The sequence below is a fragment of the Capricornis sumatraensis genome, chromosome 12 (genome assembly GCF_032405125.1).
Source record: "Capricornis sumatraensis isolate serow.1 chromosome 12, serow.2, whole genome shotgun sequence".
Classification (NCBI taxonomy): domain Eukaryota; kingdom Metazoa; phylum Chordata; class Mammalia; order Artiodactyla; family Bovidae; genus Capricornis; species Capricornis sumatraensis.
This window is the reverse complement of record NC_091080.1, coordinates 45,379,149-45,393,328: the sequence shown is the minus strand read 5'-3', so window position 1 is coordinate 45,393,328 and position 14,180 is coordinate 45,379,149. Positions and strand designations below refer to the sequence as shown.

At 39.5% G+C, this 14,180-nt stretch overlaps 1 protein-coding gene across 2 annotated transcripts in view; it reads right to left on the bottom strand.

Annotated features, from left to right (window-relative positions):
- Window positions 1-14,180, bottom strand: part of XPO4 (exportin 4) — an 86,325-nt gene that overhangs the window by 64,218 nt on the left and 7,927 nt on the right. For both annotated transcript variants that reach the window (XM_068984387.1, XM_068984388.1), the window contains exons 2-3: window positions 5,331-5,436; window positions 9-150 (exon numbers count right to left, since the gene is read on the bottom strand). In XM_068984387.1, coding sequence (XP_068840488.1) covers window positions 9-150; window positions 5,331-5,436 — 248 coding nt within the window. The remainder of the gene's footprint in view (window positions 1-8; window positions 151-5,330; window positions 5,437-14,180) is intronic.

Genomic DNA, 14,180 nt, shown 5'->3' with positions numbered 1-14,180 from the left:
GTACTCACTGAGGCCTCTGCAGGACGTAGGTCAGGAGGAAGGTGCGCAGGGACTCGATACTGCCCTTCTCCAGGAGAATCCACTCTCGGACCACGGCCTCCATGATAGCTGTGGCAGCTTGGAAGAGGACATAGTCCACTTTACTCGTTTCTGGGGAAGAAACCAGACACCGTCTTTAAATAGCATCCCACCTTCCCCTGCGCATTCTGAGTTTATTAATTTTAAAGAGAACTTTCAGACAAGGAATGAGATGGTTACCTGTTCCTTTTTTATCCAGTGACCTTGCTCTAGCACCACAAAGAGGTTAGTTCCTCTCAGAAGACACCTCAGGCAGGTGGCAGCTAGTCACCGATCACAACTGTCACAAACTTTCCTCACCTCTCTTCAACTGTTACTTCCAAAGCATGAAGAACTAAAAAATAACACAGCTTTAACAAAAATAAAATAAAAATAGAAAGCAATCAGAAAACGTTCTAAGAGATTCTCACCCTGTGCAAAACAGAACTTTGTATCTGCAGAGAATCTGACAAATGAGCCTCTGAACATTACTATCTGAGATGAGCCATGCTGTCAAGATATTTCAAGTTTGTTATGTAATTAAGCTTTGAGCAGGATGGCCCATCTCCAATACCAAGTTCAGAAATGAGCACAATCACGTTCAGGTTCTTTTCCTCAAAATGTTTAAAAAATAAAAAAGTCACATTTACACACGGTGAGAAGTTCTTGTGAATTTTCTGATTGCAGTAGTGATCAAACTGAGTAAAATCCCAAAGCTACACTCAGAAAGATCCAGCCTTAATGAGCAAGTTATAGCATCTGCACTGAACCCGCTTCTGAGGGGAAACCAGACACCATCTTTAAACAGCAGCTCATCTTCCCCTGCGCATTCTGCGCTTATTTATTTTAAACATAACTTTTAGGCAAGGAAGGAGATGGTTACCTGTTCTTTTTTTACCCAGTGAACTAAAACTGAATCAGGAGAGTTTAAAAAAAAAAAAATAGAAAATTAACATACTGAAGAAACGCTTTACATTAATTTTCTATTTTTTTCTTTTATTCATCACCACTATTATCGGTTTCCAAAGCAGGAGCATCAAAAGGGAGAAACAGTCAAAATGAAGTCAAGAAAAAGTAGAAATTTTCTGAAGCTCTACAAAATAACCATCATGTGCAACCCATACAGAGTCTGATCCGACTCCGGGTTTCTGCCAAGATCACTGCACAGGAGCGCCTGAGGCCCAAAAGACACTTGTAGGCACAGAACAGCACCTACAATGACTTCTCAGAAGAGCATGAAGACAGGGGCAGGCACATCATTTTCTCTGCTTTTCAAGTGCAGACCATTTACAAATATTACAAGTGATCTTGACACAATTTTCTATAGAAGTGTTCAAAGAAAGGTATGCCTACGTCAATTCCTATCATACTAGGCTATAGTGGGGGTGGAGGGTTGAAAATATCAAAACTAGTAAGAGGAATCAATCTGGACCTTTTTTTTGGGATTAGTCCACGCCACTTTAACATGAATTCTAATTGAAATGGTAATCAGAACTCACAAAATTTTAGAAAACTTAAAATATAATGAATAAAGCAATAGTGTCCAAAAATGTAAACCTATCTTAAAAAGATGCATCTAAAGTTCTAGCAGGAAAAAAATGTTTTAGTCAAAGAGGACTTGAAACAGAAACCAGTGCTATCTATTTAGCTCACTAAGGAGAAATACGGTACTGCCTCATAAAAGTAATTCAAATCATCTACTATAAACCTCTTCTTAAAACGATGGTTATTTGCCTATCCGCACTTTTCACTGAAATGTAAAGTTTTTAAGTACCTACAATCCTTAACCATGGATTTGAACAGGGAAGCAATATTGTAGGGACTCATAGAATTTTAGAAACAGAACCCTGCAGATCCCCTAATCTGATCCTCGCACGTCACAGCTGAAGAAGCTGTCGCATCGAGAGACAGAGGAGACTGAGGCCCGCGTGGCTGGCCCTGTCTGCTGGGTGATGTGGGCCCGCCCTGAAAGCAGGCACCAGGAGGAGGCCCGGCAGGCACTTCCGCTTCTCATGACCACTGAACATGCTCCTGTCTAACTTGCTTACAGTCTAGCCTTTTTCTTCCCTGCCCCCTTGTTTGCAATTGTAAGGGGACAATTACAGAAAGTAAATGACATACATTAGTTTTCAAGAGAACTCTTTTCCTTAGGTAGCTGTTTGGTATCAAATGAAGATCTCTGTACTACTATTCCTGTAAGAAAATGTCTCTAAGAAAGGAGGAATCTGAAAAAAAAAAAAAAAAGAAAGAAAGTCAGATTCCAGATTTAAAAGTAGTTTTCCTAACTTAATAAAAAGTTCTTTTTCATAAACACTGCTGTTGGCCTTCCTAAACTGCACTTAAACATAACAGAAACATGCAGAAGACGGCAGCCAGAACTCTGCAAGCCTGCTGGCAGCAGGTGAGGCCTTCGCAAACACAGGAGCCTCCGTCTTGCTCTCCGCTGAGACGCTCAAAACTGCAAGGTCCCTGTGCAGAGCTCCCGGCTCAGCAGGAATCACTAGCACTCTCAAGGGTGATTTCCCACTGACTAGAACACTGTCTGAAAAATGACAAATTAATTTAAGCCACCTTAGCAGGAAGCTTTTACTTCCTACCACAGTAACTCTAACAACAATTACATAAATAAATTCAGGTGCATCTTGTTGGCCACCTGAAGCCAGACACAGACAGGAAGACTAAAAAGAGAGCGACGCTGAGGGCCGGAAGCACCATCACTGCCTGCCAGCATCCAGCGCCTGCACCGCCCTCCCCGCTGGGACTGCCATCCAAAGCGGAGGCCACGCAAGCTGCATGGTGACACACGCACACCAGCAGCAGTAAGGCTCGGATTTGCTCTCTCTCGGCTATCTCTAAGAGGAAAAACGAGAGAAATCTTCTCCCAGAGAGCTCCAAAAGTGCTGGAACCACTCAGGTCTGGGGGGGATTTCTTCAACAAAAGCAGAACGCACAGGTTTCCTGAAGGAACATCTGACCCTACAAAACTAGAAAATTCCTAAGTGCCAAAGACTTTTGAGGTGAAAACGTCAGAAAATGCCCTTCTAACAAAACGCAGAAGCATGCAACATGCACACAAGTGCACACACACAAAAAAGAGCAAAGAAATTAAAGCTACAATGAAAACAAAAGGTTAAGACAAGAAAGAAATGAGGAAAAATAAGAAATAACAAAACTTAAGAAGAGAGAAAGAAGAATTTTAAAAGGCCAGAAAAAGGAAGCATCCAAGAGAAAGCCTCCCCTTCATCAGAAACTATCACCCAGACACTCCACAAAAGTGACCTATATCCCGAAACAAGAACATGAAAACCCTGGATTGCGATCGACTGCCACGTGCGTGAGAAGTCTTCTCAGAGGAACTAACGTTTCTGGGCTGGTGGCAACTGGGTAAGGAGTTAAGCTTTCCGTGAAGTTCAGACGTCAACATTAATGTAACACCGGGCTTTGCAGTACATTAATGATTATGCTTGTAACACATGCACCCAACTTTTAAATAGTTATGTCTCAAAACCCAAAATGCTTTCAGTAGCGTGGCCAGAACTAGCAATACTATTCTTTTGAAATTTTTATCAGGAAAACAAGTATTCTAAAACAAGCTCAAGTCATAACAAAGCAACAGTTCTTCATAAAATATATATACTTTAAAAAGGAAAGAGTGGTAAACAAATACACTCTAATAACATACTTATCACTGAGACAGGTATTTCCCAGCAGTACAGACTGATAACCGAGCCGTGGCCCGAAGTCGGATGAGACACCGCGGGGACCTGCTGACAAAGTTAGGCCGAAACCTCCAAAGCCAGGCTTGGATCACCTGAGCTTTTCTCCCTGCACTGACACTGACAGCTTCAAGGCCATAAGGATGAAGAAGCAGGCTCCCTTCAACTCTTAATGATCTTCAGTTTTGCTTCTTTTAATTTAATACTGAGTTAAATATTCTCCATGTGGTAACAAGTTTTCTTAGTGTCAGAAACAAATTCAACCAAGTATAAAAATTGACTACTCAAAAAAAAAAAACCTGCCTCATTTAGAATTAAAGGTGAGTATTAGACTGCTTCTCTAACTTAAGCTCTAACTCCTGGAGGGAATTGGGCCGCCTTTACCACCGCTGCCAGCTCCGAACAGAGCACAGAGCACTTTTCAAAGGCTGTCTGACATGTGGTCATGGGGCAATGACCTTCACCTGACCTCTCGCCAAGTGCTTTCCCGTGTTGCTGTATCTGCGCCTCACTACAACTTAACACGGTCAAGTCCATTTAAGGAAACGGCATCATTATGCCCATTTCACAGATGGAAAAGGCTCCGAGGGGCAACGTGACTTCCCGTGCTGCTTCCGGGCTGCAGGTACCCCGGCGCCCAGCCCTTCCACTGAAGGCCCTGACCCGGAAAGCACCGCGCACACAGAGACCAACTGTGGGCTATTTCCCAGGGCGCTGGGGGCTAGCGGATTAGCCTTCCGAAAGCACAAGAACACAAGGTAGATTTTTCAGCTCCTGACACTCAACTAACCAATTCTGTAGTCATGGACACCTCAAACAGGCTTCCTTTCAGAGTCCCCAATAGGGAATACAAAAAATGATTCCAAATAAGAAAAACAGCCAACAAAAATCAGGTCATAAAATAACAATGAAATCTCTCTTATAATAATTGAAAAATATCTAAGAGGCAAAGAGAATGTCATCTTTGAACAAGTTATAACTGCTGTTATTACTTTTAAAGGAAAGAGATCACTCTCTATGTATGTCAGATTTAAGGTACAAACAAAACATTTTTTACAAGAGTAAAAACTCAATGTTTCATTTTATGACACACAGTGAAGAACCCACACAGAACTAATATTTACTACGTGAGCTGAGTACAAACTATTATAGATGATTTTTTTTAAACTGAAAAAAAAAAAAACAACAACAACAACTAAAAGAAACTGTAGAAATCTCCAAAAATAATCTTAACTTTAAAACACTGGGATGAATTACAGTGCTTTTCCTGTAAGTGATATCATACTTGAAAACAATAGAAAAAACATTAGCTTTTCCTCCCACCATTATGACATTATGGCCAATGATAAAACAACTTATTGAGTGCGATACTTAGTGAAGAAAAATCCAAAGCAAAACCAAAGTTTTCTCTCTGGCCTTATGGAATATCTTTAAAGTCACTCCAGTGGAATGACTAATGGAAAATTTAACTGTACAAACCTGCTCATTTTTAAATGAATTCAAACATCTAAAGTTCAAGATAGAAAAATTAGATATTTTTAAAGTAAACACACTTACCCAAAATATGCTTGCAAACTGCAAATGGTGATTTTGACTTCCTAAATGATAAGAATATATGCTCAGCATGCTGGCGCTGCTCAGTGTTAACCATGGAAGGTGGTGCCTTGAGAGTTAAACACAAACACAGAGCACACTTGTTTAATAAGGAGGCTTCAACAACAGCAATCCTTTTACCCACAACAACAGAAAATATTTTTACTTTCAGGGACAACAGGAGGACAAATTCTTGCTTAGGAACTACAGTATTAAACATTATAATAAACACCAAAAAAACATTTTCAAGAAAACAGAAGAAACTCCTGGCAAGGTTTCAATCAAGTTGCCTAACATTTTTGAAAGGTAGATACTTATTTTATACTTTTTGGTAAACTTTTAAAAAACATAGCTAATATTGTCTTTTATTTCCAAATATACCATTCCGTTTAAACTGATGAAGTTCAAATAACTTCTAAATTCTTGGGCACAGGTGAAACTCAATCCAAAGTTACTAAAACCTGATTTCTAAAAATGATCTTTTAAGATAGTCTGCTCAGGTCTTCAAGTTCCATTTTGTTCTAACAATATTTCTTTCAAAGACAGTATCTTCTGAACCAGCCTGACCTAAAACATACATTCCCATTCCACGGTTTGGTTATCTTTGACTTCACTGAGACCCATCTGAAGCTTAGAAGGAGAGACTAGCTTGTACAGAATACAGATTAAAATATCAGATTCCTCAACTGGGGGAGGGGGGAGGTGGCAAGAAAATAAACCTCTGTTGCTATAACCAATATAAATCGGGGAAATCACTTCAAGTGTATTCAAAGACCTAGGAAGATGAAAAACATTTTGCCAGATACATTAAATCAATACTCAATATAAAGTCTATCAACTATGCAACATTAGTCACTCTATTTTCAGTTAAAATAGTTTTAAAAAATCCAAGAAAAGTCAACTAACTTTGATTTTCTTGCCTGAAGGAATTCTAATTAGCTAAAGCCAGTTCAGACTACTATTCCTAATGATATAGCACCCTCTACAGCTCTCCAGGTAAAAATGAAAACATTTCCACTAAAAACTACAGTAAACAGAGAAGGATTACACTGTGTAGCACAGGGGATTGTGGCCCTTGTCTTGTGATGATCCACAATGGAGTATAACCTACAAAAACAGGGACTATGCTGCACACCCGAAACCAACACTGTAAACCAACTATGTATCAGTCTTTCTAAAAGAACTGTGTTACATTCCGTTTGTTTTGTTTTTTTCTCCCTAATTTTGGCTGTACCAGGTCTTAGTTGCAGCACTCAGGATGTTTAGTTACAGCAGGGGAACTCCTAGTTGCAGCATGCAGGGTCTTAGTTTCAACCAGGGATCAAACCCGCATCCCCTAAATTGGAAACACAGAGTCTTAGCCACTGAACCATCAGGGAAGTCCCACTGACTAAAGGCTTTATTAATAAAATACTGTGAAAAGCTAACTATGCTAAATATAAATATTTTTTCATTTGCAAATTCTTCATTCCACCATTTTCCCTAATTGAAGGAGTTGAGTCTGTGCTCTCACAAGACTCTTCATCTGCTGACTACGACCTGAATACACAGCACGCTAAACTCTACCACCACCTGCTATACTGTTTATGAATACAAGTTCTACAAACAAAACAGCTCCCAAAGTTAATGATCCTGGGACAGCCTAATATCATTCACTCAATAAGATACAAGTCTGAATACAATTTTAATATAACATAAAAAATGAATTCCATTTTTAAGTTCAAATGATGAAGTATAAACTAAAAGCCTATATTAATCACCTGGTTGAACATTATCATACAAACAATAAAATCATCAAGTCAATATGTTAAGGTACAAGATGGTATTCACTTTAATTTCTCAAAACTAAACTTTCAAATTCTTTCTCCTTGAAAATGAGTTTGTAACAGTTTCCAAATAGCAAGTTATTATAAAGTCCTGAGAAACTTCTTTGTCTTAAAAAAAAAAAAAAATCCCCAGTGCCCGAAGATTCAACAGGCTGGGAGTCAAAGCCAAACACACTCCCCAAGACCCGCAGGGAGCTCTGACCTAGAACGCCCTCCTCTTCACAGCTGCTTCAATCCCGTCCCTCTTTGCCAGCCTCTCTTGACCTTCCCCTAGATGGAGCACAAGAGACGTCTCTACCCCACCTCGCACCACCAACACATGTGAGCCCCCAGTACCCACACGTGGAAAGTCTCCATCACCCGACTCATACTGCAGGTATTCGTTGCCCTCTGTCCTTTCTCTACTGTTTCTGTGACACCAGAGCCCTCCTTTCACTCATGACACTTCCTGAGTATGGAGCACGCAGCATAGTTTTCACTAGACAGGTAGACAGGGATATAGCCTTTCTGCTTACAACAGGTCCACTCTCTTAAAAATCCCTTACAGCCATCAGAAAGACCTGGTTTCTAATTATTTATCTGTGCAGCACAGCAGTTCGGAAGCCTTGGGCAAGGACCCCTCTCTGGTCCCCTCATCTAATGATGCTAAGGAATGCACCTTATAATTGCTAAGAGAACTGTGGTTAAAAACGTGCTTATGGATCTCCCCAAATCAACCTACAGTAATTAAACCTTTTTGAGACTTAAACTGGAATTGTATTATCTCTGAATATGACAAGGTGACCCAAACACATCTAAGAAAAGACAAGAAACAGTCAAAATAATTTGGAAAAGGGGAGCTTTAGGGCCTTATGCTAAATGAAAAAAGTCAGAGAAAAGCAAATCCTTATGGTCTCGCTTACATGTGGAATATAACAACAACAAAATGCAAAACCCTAAGCATAAGATACAGAAAACAGAAATTGGTGGCTGTCAGAAGCAGAAGGGGGGAGTGGTCAAAATGAATGAAAGTGGTTAAAAGGTACAAACTTCCAGTTACAAAACAACTAAGTCCTGGGTGTGTAAAGCACTGCCTGGTGACTGCAACAACCATTCCGCTGGCTGTTTAGTCACTAAGCCGGTATGCCTCTGCAGCCGCCAGGCTCCTATTCCATGGGATTTCTCAAACAGGAATACTGGAGTGGATTGCCATTTCCTTCTCCAAGGGATCTTCCCGACCCAAGGATCAAGCCCAGGTCTCCTGAATTAGTAGGAGATTCTTTACCGCTGAGCCACCTGGGAAGCCCACAATTAATTATACTGAACTGCTTATCTGAATATTGCTAAGAGAACAGATCTTAAAAGTTCTCATCACACACACACACAAATTATAAAAATATTGGCGATGGATGTCAACCAGACTTATTATGGTGGTCATTTATCAATATATACAAATCATTATGTCATACATTTGAAACTAATATAACTTGGGTGGGGTTTTTTGGGCTGTTTTTTGTTTGTTTTGTCTTTGACCTCGTGACACGCAGGATCTTAGTTCCTGACCAGGAATCAAACCCTCGCCCGCTGCACTAGAAGCACAGAGTCTTAACCACTGGACTGCCAAGGAAATCCCTGAAACTAACATAATGTTAAATGTCAATTACACCTCAAATAAAAAGTAAATCACACTTGAGGTTCAGAAAAATAGCCATTTAAAAACATGCAGAAAAAGAATAATAAGAAGGGAGTCTTATCCAACCAGATATAAATACTTAAAATAATAATTTAAGTGTCAACACTTCAGTTCAGTTGCTCAGTCGTGTCCGACTATTTGCGACCCCATGAACTGCAGCACACCAGGCCTCCCTGTCCATCACCAACTCCCAGAGTTCACGCAGACTCATGTCCATCGAGTCAGTGATGCCATCCAGCCATCTCATCCTCTGTCGTCCCCTTCTCCTCCTGCCCCCAATCCCTCCCAGCATCAGTCTTTTCCAATGAGTCAACTCTTCGCATGAGGTGGCTAAAGTACTGGAGTTTCAGCTTCAGCATCAGTCCTTCCAAAGAACACCCAGGACTGATCTCCTTTAGAATGGATTGTTGGATCTCCTTGCAGTTCAAGGGATTCTCAGGAGTCTTCTCCAACACCACAGTTCAAAAGCATCAATTCTTTGGCGCTCAGCTTTCTTCACAGTCCAACGCTCACATCCATACATGACCACTGGAAAAACCATAGCCTTGACTAGACGGACCTTTGTTGGCAAAGTAATGTCTCTGCTTTTGAATATGCTGTCTAGGTTGGTCATAACTTTCCTTCCAAGGAGTAAGCATCTTTTAATTTCATGGCTGTAATCACCATCTGCAGTGATTTTGGAGCCCCCAAAAATAAAGTCTGACACTTTCCACCTCCAACACTTAAGGCATAATAATAATTTAAAACACAGTAAAAGAGCAGGAAAAAACAAACTATGGAACAGAGAGAATTCCCAGAAACTCATGAGATGCAACAAATTAGTGAAGACTAAACTTTACAATAAAAGGCACTAGAACGTTGGGTATTTATAAGCAAAAACGTAAGATTAGCTCTCTACCCATTTATACACATAGTAATAAATTCTAGGTGAAAATGAAAACCAAAACTTTAAAAAAACTTTTAACAAGACACAGGAAAATAGCAGGGTAGGGCAACACTTTTTAAACAATAAATAAAAGGCACAATTTTTTAAATCAATTCAATTATATTAAAATAACTTCCTAAACATTAACCATAAATAAAAGATGAGTAGAAGACAATAACTGCACTGCATGTAATTAACAAAAGATTAATCATAAAAACCCCACAAAAGAAAGGACAACATGGAGCATGACCAGCAGCTCATCCTCTTCAGTCCCAGAGCTAAGGCACTGTCACTGGCGCTTCCTATTACATGCAGCCAAATCCAATCTCAGCAGAAAGACAGCCAATGGACAGACAACTCACAGAGTAGAAGGAAAACTGCTTAATAAACAAGGGGACGTACTCGATCTCACTGGGAACTTCAGAAATGCACGCTGAAACAATGAGCTGTCTCTGAATACTTGACAGAAGTCCACTACAAAAACAAGAGCCTGGGGAGCTCAGGGTACTGCAGACAGTTATAAACTGCTGACAATCTAAAATGGGCCATTCACTTGAAATTCACAAATCTCTAGAGTAAGTTCATGGGCTTGAACAGCAAGGTGTGCACCTGTCCACTTCTGGGCATTTATTCCTAGAGAACCTCTGCCCTACACTCAGACATTCCTATAGGACTGTTAACAACAATGACACCCCCACCAATGGGGAATACATGCAGTACCACCATAGAATGGTTTGTAAGAGCTATGTTTATCAAGGAGATAAACTCTGAAAGTTATTCTGAAGAAGCAAATGATGAGACATATACAATATATCATTTATGCAAAAAAAAATTTAACTCAATATACTATATTAACCTTTGTAGGCAAAGTGTACAAACACGGAAAGGAAACAACTTTAAAATCGTGGTTATCATTATGGATGAAGAAGCAGGGTCTGAAGAATGGTATCTAAAGGAAACCCAAAGGGACCTGAATCACATCTGTTATTTTTTTTTAAAGACTGTAAGTAAAATGACTATTAACATATTACCCAAGGAGACAGGTACACGGGTATGATTTATATTGTTCTATGTGCTTTCCCACTTATTTAACATGTCCTTTTTTAAATGAGTGGGCATTCAATCCTGATAGTAATGATGACCAGATACCTTGAACAACTCTTTTGCTAAAACCAAATTAAAGTAGTGAATAACACATTTCTTTAAAATTGTAATATACTGCTGCGTTTACAAGAAATCAAGGAATCCCCAGAAGTGAGAAAGGAAGCAAAAGCAGGGCTCCAAAGATGACATGACAGCATGTTCCCGTGGATCCACCCTGGAGACACATACCAACCCTGAGTGACCTCAAGCTCCATCTGGATAGCTGCCCAAGGTGTAGCACACAGGAGAGACAGCCAGGGCCCTCCTGAGACAAGGACACACTCCACAGAAAGCTAGCATCCTCCGGACAAGGGTAAACTTTTTAAAAAATGGGGAGGAGGAGGAAGGAAAAAAGGGAAAAGCTTGCCAGTCTGGCCCCCAGTGGCAGATGAAGGAGGGAAAATGACTTCAGACAGCTGACAACCAGAAGCAGGTCCACAGACAGGTTTCTTGTTCCATTTCAACAGAACCCATGAGGCCCAGAAACTTTTACCCAAGAAACATTAAGTAGTCCTGTGTCTTGGAGTTTACCACAAACACTTCCAGAGCTGATATTAGAATTCTAAACATATGAAGACACAAGCCACCCTAAGTTTGCAGAACAGCAAATCAAAGGATCAAACTAGCAACACTCACAGATACTGGAAATGCCAGAAATTTAATATAAAATGTTTGAAATAAAAATTTAAAACATATGAAGCAGATGTTATCAAAAATAAAAACTTTTGTACATCAAATGATACTATCAATGGAGATAATGGCAATTCAGAGAATGGGAGAAATTCAGAAAATTATTGAATATTACAAGTCACATATCTGATAAGGGATTAATAGCCAGAATCTATAAAGAACTCCTACAACATCAGCTAAAAATAAAAAATAATTTTAAAATGGGCAAAGGAAGGGACCTCTCTGTCCATCCAGTGGTTAACACTCCTTGCTCCTAATGCAGGGGGCACGGGTTTGATCCCTGCTTGGGGAACAAAGATCTTGCACACCACACAGCATGGCCAAAAAAAAAGGAGGGGGGGCAAAAAACCTGAATACATGTTTCTCCAAAGAAGATAATACACAAATGGCCAAAAAGCACTTGATAAAGTCTCAAGATCACTAATCTGGGAAACATGTCAACATTGCAATGACACAGCACTTCATGAAACACAACAAAGCTAAAAAAAAAAAAAAAACCCAGAAAATAACTTGTTGGCAAGGATGTAAAGAAACTGGAACCCTTGTCCACTGCTGGAGGGAATGTAAAATGGTGCCAGGTTAAAAAAATACATAGCCACCATGGAAGATAGTGGCAGTTTCTCAAAAAATTACACACACTATACAAGACAGCATTCCACCTTTAGGTATACATTCAAAAGAACTGAAAGCACGACTCAAAAAGACTGTATACCAACGTTCATAGCAGCACTATTCAAAATGGCCAAAAGGTAGAAACAACCAAGTGTCCACTGACGGACGAATGGATAAATAATACATCCACAGGATGGGATATATTCAGTTTTATAAAAGAATGAAATTCTGGCACATAACGTGGATGAATCTCAAAAACCTTATGCTAAGTGAAATAAGACAGCCACAAAAAGACAAATACTGTATGATTCCACACATATGAGATACCTAAAATAGTTGAATTCATGGAGAAAGAAAGTAGAATAGTGGGTACCAGGAGATGCGGTACGGGGAGAATGTGTAGTTATTGTTTAGAGGAACCAGTTTCACTTTCGGAAGATAAAAAATTCTGGACATATTGATGATGGCTGCACAACAATGTGAAAGTACTCAAAATGGAAAATTTTATGTTATACTTTACCACATTTTTAAAAAATATATAAGACGGAAGATAACACAACAGAGCCTTCCCAGGTGGTGCTAATGGTAAAGAACCCACCTGCCAATGCAGGAGACTGAGACACAGGTTTGATCCCTGGGTCGGGAAGATCCCCTGGAGAAGGGCATGGCAACCGACTCCAGTATTCTCGCCTGGAGAATCCCATGGACAGAGGAGCCTGGCGGGCTACAGTCCATGGGGTCGCCAAGTCAGACACAACTGAAGCTACTTAGCATGAACATGCACAAGATAACAGAATTTTGAGGAGCAGTAAGAAAAACTTGAATATTCATAGACATAGACCTTGTTTGGATGGTAGTTACAAGGCTATATACACAACTGTCTGAACTCCTCAAAATGAACATCCAAAATTTGTGAATTTTACTGTAAGTTAATACACCACAAACAAAATATTTTAAAAACTCAATGGGCAAATTAAAAGATAGACTAGATACATTGAGAAGAAAACTGAACACAGATATGAAAAATTATTTAGAATGAAGGAAGACACAAACATTAAGAGTCTTAGAGGACAAAATGAAGGTCAGTTCTCTGCCCGCCTGGGAGCCCCAGGAGCTGGCCCGCAGACACCAGGCCCTCCAGCCTCCTCACCTCTTCCTGGCCCCAGGGCCTCCTTTCCGCACCAAGGCCACAGCTCTCACAGGGCTGCTTGCCCCTACAGCCACAGTCCTCTCTCTGCCCTGGACACATTGCGGGAGAAAAACGACATTATCGTTTTTTAAAGAAAATGCAGAAACATGTTTAACAAATTAAGATCAATGACTAAATTTTTAGCAAAGTAGGAATGAATGGAGATTTCCTTAACTGGATAGAAAGATCTTTAAAAAAAAAAACAAACAAAAAAACTACAGCAAACATCAACTAATGTTGAAACAAAAAGGCTACTCCCTTGAATTGTCAGTAAACTGTTAGTAAACCATCAAGGTCCACTGGACTCAATTTTGGAGATTTCTTTTTAAAGCAGTTTTAACTATTTGCAAGGCTTAATATTTCATGATTTTTACTTAGAGGTCTTCCAAAGAATAAAGGCAAATTCTACTTTCAAAAAACAAAATAAAACTCACTGTAATTTGAAGTCACTTATGGATCCACTGGACTTTCTTCTAAGATACAGAAAATGATCTTGGTGATCACAGTTTTTCTGTATCTTGAAAAATTTTCTTACTTCATCATTCTAAGGATTATTTCATCACAACTCATCAATTATTTCAAATTATGCTAAGAAAAAACTAAAATAATAACAAAAATCTTAAAAAAAGAAGTGATTTTAAAGCCTCCTAGAAAAGTAATACAATAGTAAAATAAAAATAAATCAGCACCATTACATTATCCTCAATTTTTTTTTTACTACATTGCTCAGAGTATAATATGATCTTCCTAGAAGGTA